This window comes from Pogona vitticeps, chromosome 5 (assembly GCF_051106095.1).
Source record: "Pogona vitticeps strain Pit_001003342236 chromosome 5, PviZW2.1, whole genome shotgun sequence".
Lineage (NCBI taxonomy): Eukaryota > Metazoa > Chordata > Lepidosauria > Squamata > Agamidae > Pogona > Pogona vitticeps.
In genome coordinates this window covers 150434716-150461338 of record NC_135787.1, presented here as the reverse complement: position 1 = coordinate 150461338, position 26623 = coordinate 150434716, and the positions used below count along the sequence as shown (strand labels likewise).

At 40.6% G+C, this 26623-nt stretch overlaps 1 protein-coding gene across 3 annotated transcripts in view; it reads right to left on the bottom strand.

The window, feature by feature from the left end:
- Positions 1–26623, bottom strand: part of ACSS3 (acyl-CoA synthetase short chain family member 3) — a 69770-nt gene that overhangs the window by 16673 nt on the left and 26474 nt on the right. For all 3 annotated transcript variants that reach the window (XM_073000317.2, XM_073000316.2, XM_078376973.1), the window contains exons 10-12: positions 19652–19747; positions 11512–11575; positions 1912–1993 (exon numbers count right to left, since the gene is read on the bottom strand). In XM_073000317.2, the coding sequence (XP_072856418.2) occupies positions 1912–1993; positions 11512–11575; positions 19652–19747 (242 nt within the window). The remainder of the gene's footprint in view (positions 1–1911; positions 1994–11511; positions 11576–19651; positions 19748–26623) is intronic.

Genomic DNA, 26623 nt, shown 5'->3' with positions numbered 1-26623 from the left:
CCGTACAATTGCACTCATTTCGCACGCTAGCAAGGTTATGCTCAAAATCCTCCAAGGTAGGCTTCAGCAGTATGTGGACCGAGAACTCCCAGAAGTACAAGCTGGATTCCGAAGAGGCAGAGGAACTCGAGACCAAATTGCTAACTTGCGCTGGATTATGGAGAAAGCCAGAGAGTTCCAGAAAAATATCTACTTCTGCTTCATTGACTATGCGAAAGCCTTTGACTGTGTGGACCACAGCAAACTATGGCAAGTTCTTAAAGAAATGGGAGTGCCTGACCACTTTATGTGTCTCCTGAGAAACCTATATGTGGGACAGGAAGCAACAGTTAGAACTGGTCATGGAACAACTGAGTGGTTCAAAATTGGGAAAGGAGTAAGGCAAGGCTGTATATTGTCCCCCAGCTTATTTAACTTATATGCAGAATACATCATGCGGAAGGCTGGACTGGAAGAAACCCAAGCCGGAATTAAGATTGCCGGAAGAAATATCAACAACCTCCGATATGCAGATGATACCACTCTGATGGCAGAAAGTGAGGAGGAATTAAAGAACCTTGTAATGAGAGTGAAAGAGGAGAGTGCAAAAAACGGTCTGAAACTCAACATCAAAAAAACTAAGATCATGGCCACTGGTCCCATCACCTCCTGGCAAATAGAAGGGGAAGATATGGAGGCAGTGTCAAATTTTATCTTCCTGGGCTCCATGATTACTTCAGATGGAGACAGCAGCCCTGAAATTAAAAGGCGCCTTCTTCTTGGGAGGAAAGCGATGACAAATCTTGACAGCATCTTGAAAAGCAGAGACATCACCTTGCCAACAAAAGTCCGAATAGTCAAAGCTATGGTTTTTCCTGTCGTGATGTATGGAAGTGAGAGCTGGACCATAAAGAAAGCAGACCGCCGAAGAATTGATGCCTTTGAATTGTGGTGCTGGAGGAGGCTCTTGAGAATCCCCTGGACTGCAAGGAGAACAAACCTATCAGTTCTAAAGGAAATCAACCCTGAATGCTCACTTGAAGGACAGATCCTGAAGCTGAGGCTCCAGTACTTTGGCCATCTCATGAGAAGAAAAGAGTCCTTGGAAAAAACCTTGATGTTAGGAAGGTGTGATGGCAAGAGGAGAAGGGGACGACCAAGGATGAGATGGCTGGACAGTGTCTGCGAAGCAACCAACATGAACCTGACACAACTCCGGGAGGCAGTAGAAGACAGGAGGGCCTGGCGTGCTCTGGTCCATGGGGTCACGAAGAGTCGGACACGACTAAACGACTAAACACACACACACACAAATACATCAATAATACAGTATTTTGTTCCACTATTTAAAGATTATCAGACGTACAATGCAAAAAATAAATGACTTTTGTCAAAATCCAATCCTGGGCATCAGTCTAAAATGATCTCTGCTTCAATTGTCTTCCATTTTGAGCATGATATAAACAGTGTAACTATATACTGGCTTCCCTAAAGAGCAAGTGTGACCATTCAGGGATGTATAACATGGACATGCAACTCCAGCTCAGCACTACATTCTGGAAGGTATATACTGGCTTGTAGTCTAATCTGGGAAAGTGAGAAAGAAATGAATAACTGGAACAAGACAAGAGAATATTTCATTCTATCAGAAAGAAGTACATGTATTATATTATAAGCAGGGAAACAGTGAATTAAGGATAAAATATCTATAATAGCTTAATACAATATTTACCCATTCAGTATTGAGAAATATAAGCCATTTCTCACACTTAAGAAAATTTTATGACTCGAAAAGGGCGCATGCACCTATTTTCAATTAAAGAAGAGGTAGCCTAGAGGTAAAGAGGTAAAGAAAATGTAGCCTGCCATTTTATAATCTAAAATACTAGAAACAATTTATTAAGCATTGCATTCATTTTTAACTCTTCTCACCGGAAATTTTTTGAAATACAATTCCTTGTACAGATCTTCATTTTTCCAAAGACCCAAAAAGGCTCCTGGAGGCAAAGGCAACCTAAACATTGATTTTTTAAAAAACAAACAAACAAAAAGACATGTTCACATGAGACACTCAAGGAACAAATGCTAAGGATAAGCCTATATGTGTGCCACATATACAACTCAGGAGACTTATTTGGAACAATAAATCTGACTTTGCTATGGAAAAGAAACTGTACCAACCAGTATGTTAATACAAGGTGGGAAGTGCGATATTCAAGGACGTCAGTCATAACGCCAAGGTTAAAAGTCATGTCTGTCAGGGAATGGAACATGTTACATGGGCTGCAGCCAAAAATCCAAACATTAGACTAAGCAGAGGAATATACACTTCTGTTGTTCAAGACTCCATCCCTACTATTTCAAGATTTTGGCTGTTCAATTCAGTATATGGCCATAATATATTCACCAGATATAGGATTATTTTCAAAAGTTCTTCCTTGCAGTAGAAAGGAAGGAGTAAACTGCGTATAAATTCACTAATGACTTAAAAAAATTATGGAACATGTCCATTGTGAAGAAGTTTTCTGTTGAAATGAAGGAGCACAGCTTTCTAATCCTGTGGATTTCTCACCATCCTCATCCTCACATCTGTTTATATATATCCTGTTTCTACAGAGGTCCGAAACAGCTCGCAACATACAAAATGACAACAATAAGCATGACAATCCAAAAACAGTAGCCAGAATGTTGTTGAGGATTAAGACATATGTAAGTTAAACAGCATAACTCACCATGGCAAACTGCTACTAACTAACAAAGCACTGGTCATATTATGAGGAATGTACCGGTTGTGCAGTCAGGCACACATGTCCGAATATACGCAGCAGCTCATAATAAGTGGCAATTTGTCATGCTTATGCAGGCATAAATCACCAACAAGATTCTGGCCCCTAAAATCTTCTACAGCAAACTATTGCATCAATAGACAAGTATGTAAGAGCAGTCAACAGCAATCAATAAGTTTATTACAGTCATATGACCCATTCAGATACATGTGCAATGATATCTAGAGTTTTTCTCTTCGCTGCTCTCAGATTATTTTACCTACCATTTATTTTACTTAATCTACAGTTTATTTTATTTTTATTCCTTCTTCTCCCTTTTCAATCATTTTATTATATTATGAAATCAATGCTTTTAGACTATTAATCTGCCAACCAGCCATATGGGTGTTGCTTGGTATATCTTAGTGTCAACTATTGTTCCTGTCTCCTTTCCAAGATATATGGGTGCTTTTTGGTGTTGTTTTTCAAGTTTTTTTAACAAGATTAGCTCTTGATAAAGCCTGAAAGTACATAATAGATAAGTACATAATAAGAATATTGAATAAAAAAGAAGTGAATTGACCTAATCAAATAGCATTAAAACTAAAAAGAAGAGAGTGTGAAGTTTAACACAGACAAGGAAAAGCAGACTTCCATTCCACACAAGGCAAAATGGGACTCTCTGTAAATTCATTTACAAAACTTTGGTTAGCAGTTACACTTCTCACTGGTGGCAGACCTCCTCCCAGCACTCATCTGGATCTTCCCCCTCAACACTCCCCTTCTCTCAGCTGCACAGATAAGATTCCCAAGGTCTCCTTGATGCTTCACATCCACTCACAAATGATATCACTAAAAGTTCTCTCCACCAACACTTTCCACCACTGCTGCCCTATTACTACTCCTACAAACAGCAGCTTTACCAGTCTCCACAGTTGAGTCACTTGGAAAGTCAGCTGGAAAATGCTCAGCCCTTTGATGTCAAACATGTTAAACATTGAAACTTAAGACAACACCCAAAGTCAAATATATCTAAAGGGTTGCTGTAGTTATACAGACATTAAAAGGGTTTCCCCCCCATGAAAACAGGACAATGTAAAATGCATTATATAAAACAAACGGATATTGATAGCATGCTTTGTCAAAACTTATTAATACCTGTTGATACCCTTCCTCCTCCAAGCCCTTTCCTTTCAGCAATTACTTTGAGAGTCTGCTCAGAAGTTTATTGGTCCACTGGCAGGTCATTTCTTGTTTCTGAAACATTCGTACTCCTGATTACACTCCCAAAATGTTATTAGAAAAAGGGTATTGTCAGCAGGGAAGTATCAGACTTTATAATGCTGGGAAAGATTATCTCCTTAGCAGTTGAAAACTGAAGTACCAGAGAGTAGCCACACTCCCCCAGCTGAGGACTGAAAGACAAAGCATTCTCTTCATAATAGAGAGCACCTGACAGACTCCTATCTATCTCAAAACTGACAGAAAATGCTCACTTTGAATTCACTTTGCTGTTAAGGTGCTATACTCAATGGCTAGAGAGTCCCACAATATGTTCTAGATCAGTGGTCCCCAACCCTGGCCCTCCAGATGTTCTTGGACTTCATCTCCCAGAAGCCTTCACCACCACCTCTGCTGGCCAGGATTTCTGGGAGTTGAAGTCCAAGAACATCTGGAGGCCCAAGGTTGGAGACCACTGTTCTAGATAACTTACTAATATTCCTTAGACGTACTTCCACAGTACCAACAGTTTTGATGTCCTTAGATTATATCAGCTGTAATCTCATTGTGCAGTTACACAGTGTAGCATCCAGATGAAAATTACCGCAGGTTAAGAAATCTCCATAAGTGTTATCTGTCACATGCTGAACCACATGACTCTGTATGTGACAGATAATGTCTATGGAGCCATCTTAATTTACAACAGATCACTTTCAGAAGTTATGCTATCTGCACAACAGAGTTTCAGCCATCCTCTAAATCAGGGGTCTCCAAACTACATCCCATGGGCCATATCCAGCCTGCATCACCTTTTTATCTGCCCTGGTAAGTACAAAGGCAGACAGGCAGGTGGATGCACAGATGGGATTGTGGGTGGGCAGGCACACGTATACATGCACGTGGTCAGCCCTTGAAAATCTGGAACATGTATGTTGTGGCCCTCACTCTGGAAAGTTTGGAGATCCCTGCTCTAAATAATGCACCTACTAAAAGTCTCTCTAAAAACCCTTTTTAAGGCAAGAAAACAGAGAAAGAAACATTATAGCAGCAACTGCAAGAGCAGGTGATTGGGTTCAGATAGTAAGACTGTTCGACTCTGTGTGTGGAATTTGGTGAGTGCTATCTTGTCCTTGAATTTCAGGAAGCAGAGTGATTTGAACTGGCCCTGCACACCATCAGGAATGAAAATGTGCCTGTTCAAAGCAAAGTGGGAATATAATTCTTTAACACCATTTCAGTATATTTCTGTACTAAATGAAGCCCTCAGGAAATGGACTTTACCTTGTATGCTTTTGGGTTACTAATAGAATAGTAAGTTATAACTAAAAGTATACTAGATTCTCTGACTTAGTTGTCTAAAAAAGTTCCTGTGACACAGTAAAAGACAATTCTCATTGACTTTTTGTTGTTGCAAATTTTGCATTTGCTTTAAACATTAGGAGAACATCTCTGACAGATCACACATCCCCATTTTCACCCACACAAATTCCAAAAATTATAACAGCTGAAGTGCAATGGAAAAACAACTCAAAAGGTATTAAGTGAATTCCATCTGGTAATTTGAAACAGAGGTACATTGGAAGTAACAAGAATAGATGTGCACAAGTTCACAGTAATTAAAAGTGTCAACATCTGTAAGGCCATTTTTGGGATTAAGGTGTTTCATGAGCTCTGGGTGCATCACATGTAGTAAGAGTTAGTGATAATAAATAATGTAAATAGTGGTGTCTTTTTTACTGATGTTACTCGATCCATTTTCACATTTGAGTCTGCCTCAAAATTCCTGTGACACTATATTGGTTTGTTTACTGAGGCATGAATATATTGATCTCTGTATCTTCGGTCTCTTTCCCATCACAAGACTAGAATGGCATCTATGTTGTCATTAAAGACAGTAAACTACAGTACATTAAGATAAATACATCACCTGAATCAACAGAATAGGAACTGCCTAAAAGGCTGAAGTATTTCTTAGTGCAAATCCAAAAAACAGGATTAACCCCACAGCTTGACATATTTCAAGCTTTAAAGTGATAGAGGCAAAATATTTTATCTTATCACAAACTATAGCAAAGCTGTGCCATGTCTTACACATAGGGGAAGAATATTGTTATAGCCACTCTAAGAGGACTTCAAAGATGAGATATTTAAGGAGTGCCTTTAACAGTCCTGTACCCCCAGTGAGTTTCCATGGCTGAGCAGAGATTTGAACTCAGGCCTCCTGAGTTCTAGTCCATCACTCTTCAAGAAACCTAATTTGGATGAAATTGGAAATTAAAGGCCCGTCACCAATGTTTCTTTCTTGAGTAAAGTGATCAAGAGGGTGGTGGCCGATCAGCTCCAGGCCCTCCTGGAGGAAGCTGATGCCCTTGATCTGTTCTAGTTGTGCTTCAGGCTGCAACATGGTATGGAAACAATATTGGTCACCCTGCAGGATGACCTCCTGAGGGAGGCAGACAGGGACAATATGTCCTTGTTGGTCCTCCTTGATATCTCAGTGGCCTTTGATACCATCAACCATGGTATCCTGGAACAGCTCTCCAAGTTGGGGATCGGTGGCCTTGCTTTCACGTGGCTCTGTTCCTTCTTAGATGACCATCCCCGGAGAGTGCAGTTTGGTGAGATGACTTCCACCCCATGGATCCTCAATTGTGGGGTTCCGCAGGGGTTGATCATCTCGCCAATGCTATTTAATATCTATATGAGGCCACTGGGTGAGGTCATCCGGAGTTGTGGGGCCCTGAGCCATCAGTACGCTGGTGACACCCAGCTCTACCTCTCCTTTTTTCCAACTGCAGTGGATGCTGTTCCGACCCTTGAATGATGCTTGGGGACTGTTCTGGAGTGGATGAGGGCAAATTGACTGAGGCTGAATCTGGAAAAGACGGAAATCTTGCACGGGGCAACCCTGGCATCAGTGGATTGGGAAACTCCCTCTCCTTTGGGGGAGTGACTCTTCCCACAAAGAGTGTGGTTCGCAGCTTGGGCATCTGCCTGGACCCGGATCTCACCATGGAAACCCAGGTGGCATCTGTGGTCCAGGCAGCCCATTTCCATCTTCGGAGGATTGCCCAGCTGCATCCCTATCTAGACATGGGGGCACTTACGACACTGATTCATGCCTTTGTAATCTCAAGAATAGACAACTGCAGTGCTCTCTACGTGGGGCTACCCTTGAGGCTGATGCAGAGACTTCAACTGGTCCAAAATTCAGCAGCCAGATTAATAACTAGGGTGAAGAAATTCCAGCACAACTCCCCCACTCTGGCCACCCTTCATTGGCTACCGGTTCATTTCCACATCAGCTTCAAGGTTATGATGATAACATTCAAAGCATTAAATGGTTTAGGACCTTGGTATCTATCAGAACACCTGTTCCCAGCCAGATCTGTCTGTAATACCCGTTCTTCACAGGCAGGGTGGCCTTGACCCCGAAGGAGGCCTGGAGGGAAAGAACAAGAAGCCAGGCCTTCTCAGCGGTTGTCCCCTCACCTGTGAAACAACCTGCCCATTGAGATCCACTTGGTACCCTAGCTGGATGGGTTCAAATGAGCACTGAAGACTTGGCTCTTCTGCCAGGCTTCCCCTGAGCATTAAGATCTCTGTCTCCCTTTTACCATCCTTTTTGCCATCCTTTTCATCACTCTTTTTACCACCTTCATTGCCATCTGTTTAATTTATCCTGTTGGCTATGTATTATTTTATTTTTTATCATGTTTAATATTACTGTTTATATTGCTGTTAGCCACCCAGAGTGGCCTGGTTGCCAGATGGTGTGGGGTATAAATCCAATAAATAAATAATTTCCCCACCCCCATTTTTAAAATATATTTTATATTATAATGATCTCCCCGTATGGTCTGGATACAATCATATGGTTTCTGGGAAAACATGCCAGGGGACACAGAATTTTGCAAATACTCTCCCCATGACCAGAAAGCAAGGTCCACTCCCTGCAGCCTCCTTACAGCAGCAAGGTCTAGTGCTGTTTAGTCTTCCATCTTGGTGCTCCAACAGCAGAGTGGCTAAAAAGGAGTCCTGCCTCCATACTTCTGAAATTATTTTCTTGTATTTGCAGTTAGGGGATTCTCCTCCCTAGTTTGCTCAGCCTGCTTCTGTTTAAAGCACTACGTAAACAGACACACAAAATTGCAGAAGGAAATTGCCATGCATCATATTCTTGCCAGTGAGTATGAGGAAATGTAACATTCTTTTGCTAGCTTCCAAAAATTAATACATGTTTATCTCCTTGGCAAAGTGTGGAAATTGTACAGCTTAAAATCCTTTATTATTGTTGTTGTTGTTATTGTTATTTTCCAAAACAAATACATCAACACAAAATAATACAAAATACCGACTAACAATCTAAAACCCAGTGCACCTCCATACATACCCATGGGACCCTTTGGAGTAATTCTTTTATTACGAACCTCTTTTCCAAAACTGTATTGATTGTTGCTTAGAGGCTTTCCCCTTTCCTTTCACTAATACAAATTTAATAAATCTACCCCAAATACCGTAAAAATATTCAAACTTATTTCTCCCCCTTTATATTAAGTTTGATAGTCAATTTATCATTTAATGCAATGTCCCATACTTCACCATACGAATCTTCTAATTTAATATCATTTTTGTCTTTTCAAAACCTAGCTATTAATAATCTATCACTTGTCATAAAATTAGAAATCAATTTCTTTCAGTAATAATCAAGTTCTATCTTATCAAAAATTGACAGCAAAGCAATTTTTGAGTTAAATTCAATATTTTTCCCAAATATATAACATATTTCCTTAAAAATCAATTTCCAAAATTTCTGAATCAATTTACACTCCCAACACATATGATAATGCATGCCAATTTCTTCATCACATTTCCAAAAGGCCTTAGAATAGTCTGAATTTATTATGTTCAGTTTCACTGGAGTCATCTACCACCTTAAACTACTTTTTTAAAAAATTTCCTTTATTCTTACCAACATTAATCTTAGAACTCTCCCAAATTTTTATCCAATCCTCTGTTCTAATTTCTGTCTTTAAATCATGTTCCCAAATTGATTTTAATCCTGTTTCAATCTCATTTTCCTCCTGATCCAAAGTTAGGTCTTCGTGACCCCATGGACCAGAGCACGCCAGGCCCTCCTGTCTTCCATTACCTCCCGGAGTTTGGTCAAATTCATGTTGGCAACTTCAGTGACACTGTCCAACCATCTCGCCCTCTGTCGTCCCCTTCTCCTCTTGCCTTTACACTTTCCCAACATCAGGGTCTTTTCCAGGGAGTCTTCTCTTCTCATGAGATGGCCAAAGTACTGGAGCCTCAGCTTCAGGATCTGTCCCTCCCGTGAGCACTCAGGGTTGATTAGACCATTAGTTACATTAATACTGTGTCAACTGCTTGTTATGAGTAATGCCAAACAAGAGGAAACACTAAAGCCAAAGTAATAACCAGCTGAGCAAAAGAACAGTCACCTCCACAGTATTACCTGTAAGTCTGCGAAGAAATGCAAATGGCATGTATCATGGTAGCAGAAGCCTAATCAGATCTTAAGCAGAAGCAGTGGAAGCTGAAAAGGGCAGGAAAGCAGAAAGGAAGACGAGAAACCCAGTCAGTGCTCCAATAGTGCACAAGATGTAAGATGTTACTATTGCTAAGTAGCTAGCTAATTCTCACGCCTAGAACACAATGTGCTAATACGGAAAAAGTGCACGAGAAAATGATGGGCTGACTGCTACATGAAGTATGCCTCTATTAGAAATACATTAGTTATGGAAAATACTCAATGAAAATGTGAACAATCTGTAAATCAGTGACAATTACATGTAATGGTTTTCACAGGATATTCCAGCTCCTACCAAGGTCTGCACATAGAAAAGTTAGTACTTAAAGATTTTATCCCCCAATATATCTATGCTCCACACAGGGGGGCCTTGGGGGACAGGGGTAGGGCACAAACAATGGCCCCCTTCTCTCTTAAAGATATGGATTTTCCACTTTGCTATCAATGGTCTATAGACCATTTGATTAATGAATGGAATGGTTTTAAGAAGAGGACGTCTCAAGACAGTAACTTGCTGGATTAGATTCTCAGTTGTGTATTGAAGAACAAATCTGAAAGAACAGATTGTCTTAAAGGAATGCAAGACACCACACAGACTACCTTCTCTGTAACAAAGACAATGACAAGGACATCTCAGCAGCAAACAGGAAAAGATCTGACACACATCCCAGTTCTGAATCACAGGATTTGGAAGCAACAAAAGGGCAACCAAGTACAATTAGCAGTTTTCAGAAACACCTGTCTACCTTTACACAGTCTCCAGGTAAAGTGACTTTTTACACAGAGAAATTACATTTACCTACAAAAAAACCTCAGTTCTCCTGCTCTGTAATAGCACCCTTCAGTGTACAGACCTTTCCTTTCCAGTTAAGCTCCATATGCAACTGTCCTTGAATCGGGGTTGCCTTTCAAATATTTCCAGGTGGAACAACTACAGACACTGCAGCAGATCAATGAAGCAGCAACCAGCCTTTGCAAGATTCCTGATAAGCCAAGTAAGTAATTCCTTAGAGACTGTTTCTTGGCAACTCAGAACTTTTCAAATTCTATCACTGAACTGGCAAAATAAAGGAATGCTCTAATGTCACAAGTAATACAAATTTATTGTAACACATAATCCTTTCCCAATTTAATGTTAACATTTGAAATGTTCTCCTCCTACTTCTACTAGACAAAAGAGATGCCCTGCCTCTTTCAGTAGGCCTGGCTGTCTTATATGGGCAGAGGTAGGGACACTGACCCGAGACTCACTGTTGAGTCACACTTAAGTCACACCCATGACTTCAGTTGGACTTGACTTGGGGGTTTCTTGCAACTCAGATCCACTTGTCTGAGTCCTGTTGTCAAGTCCGTAGGGCCTCCTGCTCCCACCAGCCTATTTGCTGCCACCACTGCCATCTTCAGTGTAGCACATCAGAGGGTCTTTCATGGTGATACTCTAGCCTGCCATAGAGCATCACAATGACACTCTACCCTGCTGTACTCTGAAGACAGGTCCTCTGACCTGCCTTCAGAGTACAGCAGGCAGGAATAGACAGGTCAGAGGACCTGTCTTCAGAGTACAGCAGGCTAGAGTGTCATTGTGAAAGGCCCTCTGCCTTCCTCCTGCTTCAGAGCGGCTGTCTATGCTGCCTATCATCTGGTCAGCATGTACATCAGAGGAGGCAATGGCCTAGCAGCAGCAGGAAGTAGACCAATGGCAGTGGAGGTGGGCAGCAGGAGGCCCAAATCTTTGGTACCAAGTCCTGTGTCCTAAGCCTTGAGGGGTAGGGCAAGCAACTCACAACTCAAATTTCAGGCTTGGGACTTGATACCAAGGACTTGAGACTTGAATCCCAAGACTTACCAATGTCCCTGGTAGTAGGTAGAAATGTCACACATGTATTCAGCCACAAAAGCTATAGCCATCATTATTAAGCCACATTTTTCCTACTGTCCCTCCACCTCCATTGCCCAAACTACACATTTCTTGCAAAGTTATGAATTGCTTACTTCACCACAATATTTCCTAAAGTCTTCGCTTTTACAGGTTGCTTGTTGTCATCCAGAATCATCACTGCAATGAAAGGGTACAAGAAGAGGTCATAAGAACAAGGTTATCCTCCCCTTTTCAACTCTAACTAGCACTTTAGCAGACATAAGAGCTTGAAGCTTAATTGTTCTGACAAACATAAGTGAGAAAAAAAATTATATGCATTTGCAGTGTCCATATTGGATAATCTTAGGGTCGATGTTTGAAAACTAGACTGGAAATGATTTTTAACATTTAGACTCAGAGGAGAAAGACATGCAAAGCTGTAATATAAATAGCCTTTTAAAAAAAACTCTCCAGATAATAAAATGGAATTGGACAGCCTAGCCCAGGAATGAGCAACATCTGAGAAGCTGGGGTCCTTTTTTTTCCTGTCCCCTGGCTCAGAGGGCTGCATCATCCCTTCACCCCATGCAGAAAACAACTCTAAAACTATGGCAAGTGACGCCCCATAAAGTCTCAAGAGGTGTGAAATAGACTCCCCCTCCAAAATAAATAAATAAATAAAAATAACAAAAAAAAACTGGAACTGATGAAGCAATTTTAAACATTGTGCTATTATTTTTCCAGTAAAGCTGGGAGGGGGGGGGACTATGATCTGCAAGGAGACCCCACTGGAGTCCATATGCCACACCTGGCCCATCCCCTTGTCTTCTAAGATAGAAAAAAACTTACCAAACAGAGATAATTTAAAAAACATCTGGTGTAGCTCAAACATTACGTGAATGTTATATGAAACAGCTTAATATCCTGGGCTTTCACCATGTTTTTGCTATTCTTTTATCGGTTCTGTTATATGCCAACAAGTCAGAACCAACTTACAGCAACCCTAATAGGCCTTTCTAAGCAAGTGAGATATTTAAGGAATGGCTTTGCCAGTTACACATATAAACATAGCCGTAGGTTTCCATGGTCAAACAGAATTTGAACTCAGGCTTTCTGAGTTCTAGTCCTTTCTTCTACTCACTATACCCACACTGGGTTCTTACATTTTTAAAACTTGGAATATATGTATAAAAATGTTTGTAGCTACTGCACTTTTTATCCTATCCTACTCCAGTCCTTCCATTCACTCTCCACACCATTTCATCTCAAAGCAAAACTCAAACCTTGCTTCTAATGGTAAGCAGAAGAGGGTCAGTTCCATATTTTCCCAAAAGATAAGGGGAATTGCTCTCAGAATTAATGGTGCAGTAGAAAGTTGATTTTTGTTAAAGTTGGTTCACTGTCCAACTCTTCCAAGACAGGCAGGCACTCAGTGTTATTTAATGCTTCTTCACTTACTACATTCTCTCTAGAATATAGCTCAGAGTAGTACTGCACCCAGCATTCCATCTGCTGTGTTCGGTTCTGGATGATCATGCCTGTAGCAGACTTCAAAGGAGCAGATTTCTTCTGTATTGGACCTAAAGCCTGCTTGATACCAACATACATTCCCTTGATGTTACCCGTGTCAACTGCTATCTGTATCTGAGAGCAGAGCTGAAGTCAATAATCATTAGAACATCTCCTGGCAGTCTCTGCGACTTTGCTATGAGAAACTCAAAGAACCTGCAAGTTGTACTCACTAGGACAGGCTTTGTATGCTGCTAGGGCTCTCCTCTTTTCCCCCATGTCTGGCATCAACTCCTCCGAATGGACTTCGAACCACGCTGCCATCTTTTTGGTTTTCTTGCCAAATGTGGACAAGGTGGTGTTATAAACAGTATTCTTGAAATGTTCCCATCGTTCAGGTGCATTTGCATCAGCCAGGCCTGGAAAGGTTTCCTGAAGCGCTTGGGCATATTCCTCCACTTTTCTCTGATTGTGAGTCTTGCTGAGGTCAATACGTGGTCTTCCTTCTTTTTTCATGTGATACAATCTTTTTATTCACAGTTTTACTCTCCTACACATCAGGAAGTGATCAGTATCATAATCAACACCCTGATTGTGATACTGATAGCTGCATGTGATCATAATACTAGAAAGGCTAGAGCATCTAGTGAGGATCAAATTGAGCTGATGCCAATGCTTGGATCGTGGATGTCTCCAAGAGACTCTGTGTTGAAGCTTCATATTTAAGAACATGTTGCTGACACAAAGACCACAATAACAGCAAAGCTCCAGCAAGTGTTGGCTATTTTCATTCATTTTCCCAATGCTACAACAGCCTAGACAAGCGGGCCAAGAATTTTGATCAGCACCAACTCTAGCGTTAAAGTCTCTGAAAATGGCTTTCTCACAGGGAGTTTTGTAATAGTAGCTGCCAGATCGTCATAGAATTTGTCTTTGATTTCTGTCATAGATGAATGGGTGCATATTCACTAATGAGGGTGATGGGTCCTGTTGAAGAGTGCAGCTGCAGAGACAGGATTCTTTCACTCCCTGCAGCAGGTGGAACAGTGGATCTCAGCAGTGAACAAACTTCAGCAGAAATAAATGTGATCTTGGAGTCCCTTGCCTCTGGCAAGGCACCTGAGAAGGATAACTTCCCTGTTGAAGTGCTGAAGTGCTGTAAAGAGATCATTACCACTGAGCTGTATGAAATCTTTTATCTTTGCTGGAGTGAAGGTGGAGTACCACAGGACATGAAGGATGCAAACTTCATCACATTGTACAAGAACAAAGACAACAGAGGCGACTGCAATAACTACTATGGTATCTCTCTTCTCAGTGTTGTAGGGCAGCTGCTTGCCCGTGTTGTGCTGAAGAGGCTCCAGGTGCTTGCAGACAGAGTCTATCCAGAATCACAGTGTGGATTTCAAGCTAATAGATCCACCATTGACATGATATTTTCCCTCAGACAGTTGCAGGAGAAATGTAGGGAACAACGACAGCCACTCTTTGTGGCCTTCATTGATCTTACAAAGGCCTCTGATTTGGTTAGCAGTGATGGCCTTTTTAAAATACTTCCCAAGATTGGATGTCCACCTCAAGTCCTTAACATCATCAGGTCCTTTCATGAGGGAATGAAGGGCACTGCAGTTTTTGATGGCTCAACATCAGATCCCTTTGACATCCGAAGCGGAGTGAAACAGTGTGTCCTAATGCTGACTCTGTCTGGGATCTATTTTGCTGTCACGCTGAAGCACACTTTTGCAACTGCAACAGAAGCTGTCTATCTCCAGACTAGATCAGATGGAAAGCTCTTTAATCTCTCTAGGCTAAGAGTGAAGACCAAAGTCCAGCTGAAATGCATGCGGGACTTCTTCTTCGCTTATGATGCAGCTGCTGTTTCCCATTCTGCCAAATTCAACAACTTATGAATCGTTTTAGCAAGGCCTGCCAAAATTTTGGATTAACAATCAGCCTGAAGAAAACACAAGTCATGGGCCAGGGTGTGGACTCACCTCCCTCTATTACCATCTCTACACAAGAATTGGAGGTTGTTCATCATTTTGTGTACCATAGCTCAATGATCTCTGACTCTCTCTAGATGTTGAGCTTGATAAACATTGGTTTGGGCATGTTGTGAGAATGGCTGATGGTCAGATTCTAAAAGATCTCCTGTATGGAGAATTAGTGCAGGGAAAGCGCCCCAGATACCCAGCTGCGATACAAGGATATCTGCAAGTGGGATCTGAAGACCTTAGGAATGGACCTCAAGAGTTGGGAAACGTTGACATCTGACTGTTCAGCCTGGAGGAGCATGGCCTCTCCCAATTTGAAGAGGCACTTGTCCAGCAGGCCAAGGCAAAGAGGCAGTCCAGAAACCAGCAAAATCAGGGAGGTGGACAGGGGATAGATTGTATTTGTCATCAGTGTGGAAGGGACTGTCACTCTTGAAAGGGCCTTCTCAGACACAGTAGACACTGTTCCAAGACCTCTATTCAGAGCATGTTACCATAGTCTTTTGGGATTGACGGATGCCTACACAGAAGGTTGAGCACAGGGAGAGCCCATTTGTCCAACATCTTTATGTCATGTTGAACTTTTCTCTAGCCTTCACCACTTCAATCAACAGCTGCTGAAACAAGCAAGGCCTCTTTGACTGAAAGGATGTCTTTAATCTAAAGCAGGTCTTGTCAGGCTGTTTTGAACCTCCTTTTAAACCTCAGTCTTGGGCCAGAAGTAGATATTACAGTAATCCCACATCTAGGAAGCTGTAACCCCCTAAATTCTGGAATATCTAATGGGGGGGGGGGGACGAACCACCAGCAACAACAAAAAAACAAAAAAAAAAATGATTCTCCCAGCCATACCTTTTTCATTTTTCCAGCTTTGTTTCAGCTGTTTGAGACTGAAAATCTGCTCCTCAGTTCCTCATCACAGAAAGAAATGACACAGTGATGGAAAGGACCATTATACCTACATGAGCACCCTACCCCTGCATCCACTGCTGTGCTATTTTAAAAAAGGACATTCATCTGTTCCTGTCCAGAAAGCACAGAACTACGTTTTGCAGAAAACTTTGTAAGCAAAAGACAGGGTAATCCAAATACCATCTCTCCTCCCAACACATTCTTCACCAAATGATTCTGCAATGTAAAGCATCTTAATTCTTGCTGGACAGAGCAACGTAGCCCCGAGATTCTATGACACCAGCAAAGAGCAATACAGATGAGAAGAACTGAATCTTGGAATATCAGAGGACTTCATGAGCATACACCATGATCGATCAATGACTGAAATGTAAACAGAAACTTCCTTTATAGGTCTGATTGCACAAACAAGCATCACAAAGTAAATAACACTGCAGGAACAGAAAATGCAATTTTCTTTGAATATGTTTCCAGCCTGTTTCTACTTTTGTTGAAGCAACATTTGAGTTCCATTCTTATTAATTTCTAGCTTGATCTACTCAACAGACTTCTCCAGTGTGCCATCTTCCTCCTAAACTCCTGACCTGCCTTTTCTGGCTCCATGATACGTTGCATTGTTTTCCCAGTACAGTATTTGGGATTTTGTTTTGTCTTGCTTTGTTCAATCTTTCTGTGCCTCACCATAGCCTGGATTTTGGCAGGCTGGACCATAAATGAGTATGTTTTAGCTTGTTTTGAACCTGGAATTCTTAACATGAACTCCCTCATTGAGCCAGAACCTTCATTCTGCTGTAGTCAGCATGTAGAAAAGAGCCAGCATCTACATAATTTATTAAAGCTCTATGTCCTTTAAAATGACAAGCAAAAGATGAAGACTTACTAACCCTTTCATCAGTACTCTGAAAAGAATGTATATAAGATTATGTGCGTATAAGAGGAAAACAGACTGCAACTGCTGTCATATCTGTTTCTTTGCATAGACAAACACTGCACACAGACACCCTTTTCCCCATCACACAGAGCTGGTTCAAACATAACGATCTCAGATTAACAAGGATTGATTTACTAAAATGAAACAAGCACTGGACCTGCACACTTCCTTCCCTCCTATACTGGCATTGAAGTTTCGATGATGGATGTTTAAAACACAGTGTCTCGTTCCCCAGTTCAGATGCATCCAGGTTTAAACAAAAGAAGGGGGGAGGCACAACACATGAAGCAGAAGAAGGCAATGATAAATCACTTCTGAGTACTCTCTACCTTGAAAACGTTGCCGTAAGCTAGAATCGACTTGAAGGCATACAGTTATTTTTATGATTATTAATGGATGAAGGAAAAATATGAGGGGGAATGAACACATGTTCTTGGCTAAATAAAACATAGTTAATTAAGCACAGTTATGTCTTAACCCAATAATTATCAAGGCTTGGCAAGAAAAATGTTTCTAACTTTTTAAAAATCATTTTTCTGCAGATTTTTTTTTACTTAACATAAAAGCATTCAACTCTGTTTTCCAACTCACTAGCTCTTATTCAACTGAAGTGGCCCTAAGGTGATCTTAATTACATGTGAAGAGCAATATCTAATATTTTGTATTCTTGGTCAGTTAGAAATTATGAATTTATTCCAACATTCCTAATCTTACAATTGCACATGTTCTGTTCTGCCTTCAATTGTCTTTCGAACCAGAGGCAGCTATTGCCTTTCATAGTTGTTCAAAGACTGTATTTTCTACTGCTAAAAGAAAAATGCTGAAAGTTCAAGATAATGTGCTTAACATTCCTTTCTTCAGCAGAAGACTGTTTTACTGATAAAAGTGGACATCAGGCAAGTTTAAATTTAACATGGTTGTACACTTGCTGAGCTCAAAGGGCATTGTGGACCTTAAAATATATCTATAGAGGCTATAGATACAACATTCTGCAGCAGCATCTTTACACGGTGTGAATAAACAAGTGCTGTTAAATGTACAATAACAAATAGACTTGACCATGACAACTCACATTACAGTACACCAGTTAGTCTTTGCACACAAAGAAGGGGGTGTAGAACTTTGGATTAGGATGACACAAACCTAATAGTTTGCATTTTCTGTTACATTTCTTGTACCATAAAGCAGACCCAGTTTGCTTATTCAAATTTCAGGCATACCCTTGATTGGTGACTGCAGAAGCAGTATTACATTTCCAGATCCAATTCTTCCCACCCTTCTCTCTGATGTTATGGAATTCAACCCACAACTGACTTCCCAAGGCTTTTCTGCACATGGAATCAATAACCCACATGTAGTTACCTAAATGGTGGGAAATGTCCCTTCTCTGCCATCACACAGGCCTCTGTGACCTAGATGACATCAGGACGATGGGCAAGACTGGTCCAACAAATGATGTGCTGATACATTTTGTCATTTTGTGCTCTGATTGGGAACAAGGGTTCGCCCACCTTCTCTCTTTCTCAGGCAGGGAAAAGCTCTTAGGTGATGTTTGCAACTGGAGCCCCAGGCTGAGGCTCAGATGGCAGCAGTGAAGATGAACCAGGAGCAGCATGCAGGCGAATCCCCACTTCCACCTTTGACTATTGATCAGGCAAACAGAAGGGATTCCTCTCCCATGCTTTCCATAGTACAGGAGGTGGGATTGGGGGAAAGCACAGAAGCTTTCAAGGGTTTGAGATTCCCCTTTCCTACTATATGCATCGGTGACTTCTGGGCATAAACTGAACTAACATCCATCTATGTTATACTGGCTGAAATCCTGTTAGCAGACCTGCATGTCAAAAATTCTGATGATGTCACCAGCAGGTGATATTAATCTTTAATTTTATTTTATTTAAAACTTCCTATCTCTCCCTCAGCCACCAGGTTCCAGTGCTCCTTAGCCAAATCCTTTGGACACCTTGGAGTGAAAGGGAGAAAGCCCTTATTATCTAAAAATCACCACCACCAGAATCAGCAGCAGTGATTTTGAAATTAAATTAAATTGAATTTAAAGATTAACGTAGCCTACTATTGATATCATCAGCATTTACAATGCTCCACTTCACCAAGGGGATGTCAGCCACTATGTGGTACCTGCTGGTGATTGTGAATGGAGGCTACTGCAACTTCAGAAACTATTGGGGAACTGTATAATTTCTAAATTGGATAAGACAAGAAAATGAACAGGAAGTGTCTATTATATGGGGATCTATCTTGTTGGTCATCTACCATTGGTACTACTGAACAGATACGTTAAAGCAGCTAAGGAAGACCAATCAAAGCTTGCTTAGCTTAGTTCTCAACTATCAAATAAAGCAGCCTTTCAACTTTAAACAAAGTTTTGTTTTTTCACTCTATAATGAACCAAGAGCTTACAAAGAATAAACCAACCAAAACTTTTATCGTAACGGCATACAAGTTCAGAGGAAAGTGACAAGGATAATCAGGGGGCTCCAAACCAAGTCTTATGAGGAAAAGCTGAAAAAAATGGGCATGTTTAGTCTTGAGAAAAGAAGGCTGACGGGTGGTATAATAGCACTTTTCAAATATTTGAAAGGCTGTCATACAGAGGAGGGGCAGGATCTGTTCTTGATCATTCCAGAGTACAGAACACTCAAAAATAGGGCCAAGTTAAGGGAAGCCAGATTTTGGTTGAATATCAGGAAAAACTTCCTAACTGTTAGAGCAGTACAACAGTGGAATCAGTTACCTCCGGAGTTGGTGAGTGCTCCAACACTGGAGGCATTCAAGAAAAACGTGGATAATCACCTGGCAGATATGCTTTGATTGTATTCCTGCGTTGGACTTGATGGCCTTGTAGGCCCCTTCCAACTTCACTTTTCTATGATTCTATGATTCTATGATTCTATTCTGCAATATTACCATTGTATCCTGGCACTCGTTTTCCTGTCTGTCCTGGGGAAGGTGTTAAAGAATTTCCCAAGCCGATGCAGGAAGCTGTTATTGAAGATCCTGTTTCTGTAACACAAGATGAAAATAATGTTTTAGAAGATGTCTGTATTTGTCTTACTCCCAGCTGGTGAAACAATCAGCTTTGAAACACATTAAATGAAAATGGCCATTTAAGGAAAGTAATGCAGTGGACTTTAGATGAGGGTGGCTTATGTTCTGGGATTCCTGAGACTACTTTGCACTCCCAGGAGAAATATGGGGTGACACCTGTCTCAGAAATTTAAAGAAAAAAAATTAATCATACTTTCCCCCCACCATCTTGATTTGCATTCAATTCAAGCTGCTAGTTCAAAAAAGCTGCTAGCGCAGTTGTGAACAAATTCTGGGGACCAGATGTTCACATATTGCCATTCATTCACTCATTCGATTTATACACCGCTCATCTAACAAATTGCTACTCTGGGCAGTGTACAAACAAATTAAATGTACATGTATAATAATATAAACAATAAACTATCACAAACATAAATTGTAATCTAAAACATGCAGCAAAACAATTTGCAGAACATTTTACAATATTGCATCATTCCTGTCTTTCTTCTTCCAATGTCTAAGCTGTTCAAAGAGATTCCCCACAAAGACTTATCTGAATAGTTTTTAGGAGCTTTCTAAAGATGTGGAGGGATATTGCCTGCTGTATTTCCTATGTGAGAGCATTCCATATAGACAGCACTACAGAGAAGCCTCTGTTTCTGGCTGCCATTTTCCAAGCTTCTCTGGGAGTTAACACCCACAGACATGAGGTCTGTGAGGACTGGGAGAGATAGGCAGTCAAACTTGGCAGAAGACAGTCAGATAAGCAGCAAGGACCCAAACCATCTAGGGCTTTATATGTTCAAACCAGGACCTTGAACTTTGCATGGAAGCAGATTGGTAACCAGTGCAGCTGAACCAAAACTGGGGTGATATAATCAAACTTCCTCAAACTAGCCACCAATCTGGCCGCCACATTCTGGACCCACTGGAGCTTCTGCACCGGCTTCAAGGGAAGTCCCATGTAAAGTGCAATAGTTAATTTTTGAGACTACCAATGTTTAGACTACAAAGTTGACGAATCACGAAGCACAAAGCTCCCCCCATGAACCAACAGTTCAGTTCATGGGTGGGTTAGGCAGCCAGAGGTTGTACTGAAAAAAATCACTGCCCCCTCGCTGCCGCCCTGCCGCCCCCCCCACCCCTGCTGCTCCACTGTCACTGCCCTCCTGTTGCCACCGCTCCACTACTGACAACCTGCCACCACCACAATGGCGCTATAGCCTGCAGTAAGGGACACTGACTGTCCTTTGCAAAGATGGCAGCTGCAGCTTCACTTAGGGCAGGAAAGCTGCAGCCTCCATCTTTGCGAAGGGCAGCCTGGATTCCCTTAAGGCAGGCTAAGGGAATCCATATTGTCCTTTTCAAAAATGGCAGCTGCAGCTTCCCTACCCTAAATGAAGCCGCAGCCGCCATCTTGGCAAAAAACAGCCAGTGTCCCTTACTGCAAGCTGTGGCTATGGAGGCCACCGCAGTGGGCAGCGATGGATGACGGCAGCGCCAGATGGTGGCAGCAGCTAAGGTAGGGAGAGGAAGGGGATGGGAGATCGGATGTGGGGTGGCAGCTGTGGGGCTGGCTGGCTACCTATTGGTCCACCGATCAGCTGATCGGCAGGCCCACAGGCAGAATGGGAAGGCCATAGGAAGAAAGGGAAGGCTAGCCTTCCCTCTCTTCTTATGGGGGATGAATAAAAATGGGGCAATATTTGTCCCTTCATATTTGTCAGGGTCTCTGAAACTGACGAATATGAAGGGATATCTAATGAATCAGCTATTTTTTTACGAATATCGTGATCCTTTTTTTCCAGCCCCATGCCTAGTGTAGACCAATGTTGCCAGGGACCTGTCATATAGGTAAGGTGCAATTCACTAAAGTTGGTAGAAGGCTAAGCGGACCACAGTAGAGATCTGTTTTTCCATAGTCAGCACTGGGTCACACCCAGACTGCACACCTGATCCTTAACAGGGAGGGTAAATCCCCCATGTTTAGGGGAAATATCCTTCAGACAGGGAGAGGACCCTCCCAGCAACATGATCTCCATCTTTTCTGGATTCTGTTTCAGTCTATTCTTCCTTGTCCAATCCAGCACTGTGTCCAGGCAGCCTTCAAGGCACCTGATAGCATCCACTGCTGATGGACTATGTGAACCATTTCACATGCAAATTTCCAGTTTATATCCTCACTCTGGATACACTTTGATTTTCCTGTTTCCATGCAGCATAGGATGAAGAATCTTGAACATGAGCCAAGGACAAGTTGAAAATACAAAAACAAATTCCCCCTTTAAGCAATCTGTACCGCTGGCTACTTCAAGACACAGCTGCACTACACAAAAAGCAGCCCAAGGTGTGACCAGATTAAACAAGAGAGAAAAGAGCAGTAGAAGCTGTTATTGCCATGACTAGGAGGACTTAAGTGGGAAAAGATCGTAGTACGGAAGCCAGAGACCATGATCAAAAGGAACAATGAATAAATGGCAGAGAAAAATGACAGGAAGCAGAGCTAATAACCAGAGATGAAAAGGTGCTGAAACACAAAAAGAGGGGAAAAATAGAAGCATATAGACAAGGTTAAACAATTAGAAAAATGAAAGAAAGAAAAGAAAGGAAGGGAAGGAGTTTTCATGACAGAACCAAAAAAGTGTGGAAGAATGAGGAAATCATAATAAGCATTTTTAAAATGAACCACCATACCATGACACAGTCTGAAAGCTAATCTTCCACGAAATAGGTGGGTGCCATTTAAAAGCTCAAATGTGAGGCTTGAACAGAGATTCACAGTGGAACTTCTGAAAATAGGCAAATATACAGCAGTCAAGCAGAAACTTGGAATAGCACAGCATGAGAAGTATTTTTCAAGGCTAAATATAAAACATGTGATATTGGGTGACTGAATAAATTTAGCAATCTGCATAATCAGCCAAACACTCTGTTTTGTTAAGCATCTCCTAATAAGGTAACTTAAGACAGTCCGTGGTACAAGCAGGGAAAGGGGTCTCTCTGTCCACCACTAAAAGCCGAGGTGCCACATCCCTTGGACCATGAGTCATCATCCATGCTTGACTGGGCTGGCTAGAAAGGAAAACAAAAGGCTTCGGCTACCTCTCCTCCTTTTCCCAGGATGCCTCTGGCCCACATGGGATGGAGAAGAGGAATAACAGAGCAGGGTGCATGGTGACTTTAAGGCTGCTTTCCAGGCAGCCAGCCACCTGATCAAATGTCTGCAAAGGGAACCAAGTTGCTGATGGTGAGTGGTAAGCATGCAGAACTTAAGGAAAAGCAGAGAGCATTGGATGTGTCTCATGTTTTGAGTCAGAATCAACTGGGTTTATGGTGTGCGTTTCTCAAGGTGTTTGTTGACTGGACTTGTACATACGCTCGAGCTGCTGCTGAGCTAAGGCTTCGGCGGTGCAGCTCACCTTTGCCCCCCTCCCTGGATAACACGAAACCTTTTGGTCTCATGAGAGCAATCGGGTGAGAGGAGGGAACGTTAGGTTATTTAAGGGATGTTCCCCCTGCTCCCCATCCTCTTCCTTTTCTGGCACCCACCCACCCACTCTATATTCCAGTGTGAGTTTATCCAGTCACCTCTGGGGCCAGATAGGAATTTTTGACCTGTATCCTGATTGGCTCTTGGATTCAATTCAGAGGTTAGGTTGCTTGCTGATCACAGACAGACAGACAGAGACAAGCGAGGCCTTTGCATCAGCCATTTTGTGGAATGCCCATGATAGTTTCTCAAATGTAAAAATGTTCCCCAGAACCCCAAAGGATGGGAACCTCTATCATTTAAGTATGGTTTAAAATATTTATATTAATATAGGCTTATACAGAAAAAAATAGAGTAGGGTGAAACAATTTTTATTTATTTATTTATATCCCGCCTATCTAGTCAGCTCAGGACCACTCTAGGCGGCTCTAGGAATCAAAGGATGTAGTTAATGAACTGAAATTACAAAATATACACATTTATGAAAAAGGATTTGGGACTTCCAAATCCAAAGGAGTAGCAATATTGATATCTAAACATTGTGGATTTGCAGTAAAAGAATTAGTAAAAGATAATAGTAGATATTTGGCAATACAGGGTCAAATGAGGGAAGAAGATTACACATTACTAAATGTCTATGCACCAAACATGAACCAAGGAGAATTTTATAAAACCGTGCCTAAAGAGATGGAGAAGGTTAGAAAGTGATATGTGATTATGGCAGGAGATTTCAATATGGTTTTGGATAAGGTAAAGCAGTGGTTCTTAACCTTTGTTACTCGGATGTTTTTGAACTGCAACTCCCAGAAACCCCAGCCAGCACAGTTGGTGGTGAAGGCTTCTGGGAGTTGCAGTCCAAAACTCCTGAGTAACCCAAGGTTAAGAACCAGTGAGGTAAAGGACAAATCTGTATGTAAAAAAAGATGATTTGAATAAAAGAAGTACCCTCTTGAGTAAGATATTGAAAGCTACAGATTTAAAAGATATATGGAGAGAATATAAGGGGAATGAAAGAAGGATTACATATTATTTTTCTGTACATAATAGTTATTCAAGAATAGACTTTATGTTTATATCACAAAATTTAATATCAAAAGTAACAGATACAAATATTAATGTGATAAAAATAATGGATCATGGGTTGATGATGATCGAGATGAAAGTTAGGAAAAACTATCAAGAAGCTAGAAAATGGAGAATAGATTTTAATATTTTTCAGTACATAGATATACAGTGGACCCTTGACTTACAGACGGCTTGACTTACAGACTTTTTGAGTTACAGACTTCTCTGGCCGCAAAATTTAGGTTTGACTTGCAGACTGAGATTTGACTTACAGACCAGAAAAAAACCAAAATGGAACAAAAACGGCCTGTTACGGGATTAATCGGTTTTCAATGCACTGTAGGTCAATGGAGACTTGACTTACAGACTTTTTGACTTGAGAACCGCCTTCCAATACGGATTAAGTTCTCAAGTCAAGACCCCACTGTAGTGGATAGAGTTAAGAAAGAATGGATGGAAATATGGTCAATTAATGAAGCAGGTGGGAGTAAAATAGGAGTGTTATGGGACAAAATGAAATAAATTATGAGAGAAATTGCTGTAAGAGAATTGTGTAGAATAAAAAAACTGAGAGAAGAATATATATAAATTCAAAGCTACTAGCTAGGATAGCTCAAACTAAAAGATCAAAAAATATAATTGGCGTGATCAAAGATAAATCAGGAAAGAATTGTAGCTTAATGAAGGAAAAATTAAAGATACTACAAGAATTTTATCAAAACTTATATAAAGGTAAATAGTAAGAAAGAAGATATAGAAAATTATATTATAGAAAATGTTAAGAGTAAATTACTAGAGAATGATAGAAGAGAATTACAAAAAGAGATAAACGATGAAGAGATTATAGAGACCATCAACAAACTAAAAATTTTGAAAAAAATAACTAAATTACACGTAAATTGGCAAAAATCTGAAATAATGTTGTTTAATCATAATAAAATAGAACAAGAAAGGTTTCCTGATAAATATGATTTTAAGATATGTAAAACAGTTAAATATTTAGGTATAGATTTAGTAAAAGATACTCAAAAGATAAAGGAACATAATTATAATAAACTAAAAGAAGAAATTAAAAAGAGATTAGAGGAATATGCTAATTTAAAACTTTCTTGGCTTGGAAGGGTTGCATTGATAAAAATGAAAATTTTGCCAAAAATTAAAAATTTTTTAGAATGTTACCAATACAGCTAACATAGGTTGATTTTAAATTTTGGCAAGGAATGATTCATAAATACTGTAATGAAGGGAAGAGAGCCAGAATTTTAAAAAAAGGATTCGTATAAATAAAACAATGAAAAAAAGGTGGTATACGTATACCAAACAGAAAAAATTACAGTGGTGCCTCGCTTAACGAGCACCCTGTTTAACGACAAAACCACTTAGCGATGACGATTTTGCGATCGAGAAAAGCGATCGCATTGCGACGTTTTAAATAGGAAAAAATTGCTTTGCGATGATCGGTAATCTGTTTCGCTTACCGATTATCACATAGCGATCTTTTTCCTACAGCTGATTGGCGGTTCCAAAATGGCCACTGGAAAAAAAACATGGCCGCCTGCTGTGTTTAGGGACGGATTCCTCACATACCGGGCAGCGAAAATGGCTGCCGTATGGAGGATTTTCGCTTAAAGGTACGTTTTAAGCCCATAGGAATGCATTGAAGGGGTTTCAATGCATTCCTATGGGCTTTTTATAATCACTTAGCGATGTTTTCCGTTAGCAGCGATTTTTGCTGCACCGATTAACATCGCTAAGCGAGGCACCACTGTATTATCTGGCTAATCAGTTGAGGTTTATTGGGGAAATTATATATAATCCAGAAAGTTTAATTTGGTGGGAAATGGAATCATCAGAATTACAGGAAGATACTGAAAAATATTTATTTGGTAAAATCAAGAAATATAAAATAAGTGAAATTAATAACCCGTTTTTAAAGACAATGTTAAACACCTAGTATAAGTATAGAAAGAATTTATGACTGTTTAATTCTCCATTAGGACTACTCACTGAAATAGAGAATTTTCCTGTCAATATGAAAGTTTATGTAGAATTGTTTAAAGAAAAAAAGTGATTAGATTAAAAGACTGGTTGTATAAAATGTGATCAAAAGATCAAATGAAACAAATCCTTCAGAATAAGAATATTTCATGGTTGAACTGTTTGCAATTAGAAAGATGGACTAATGAATGGGTAAAGAAATATAATAATGGCAGAGAATTTACGAAGGATGAACAATTTCTATTATCATATGAAGATATTCAGATGATTGATTCCGTAAAGGGAGCAGCGAGTAA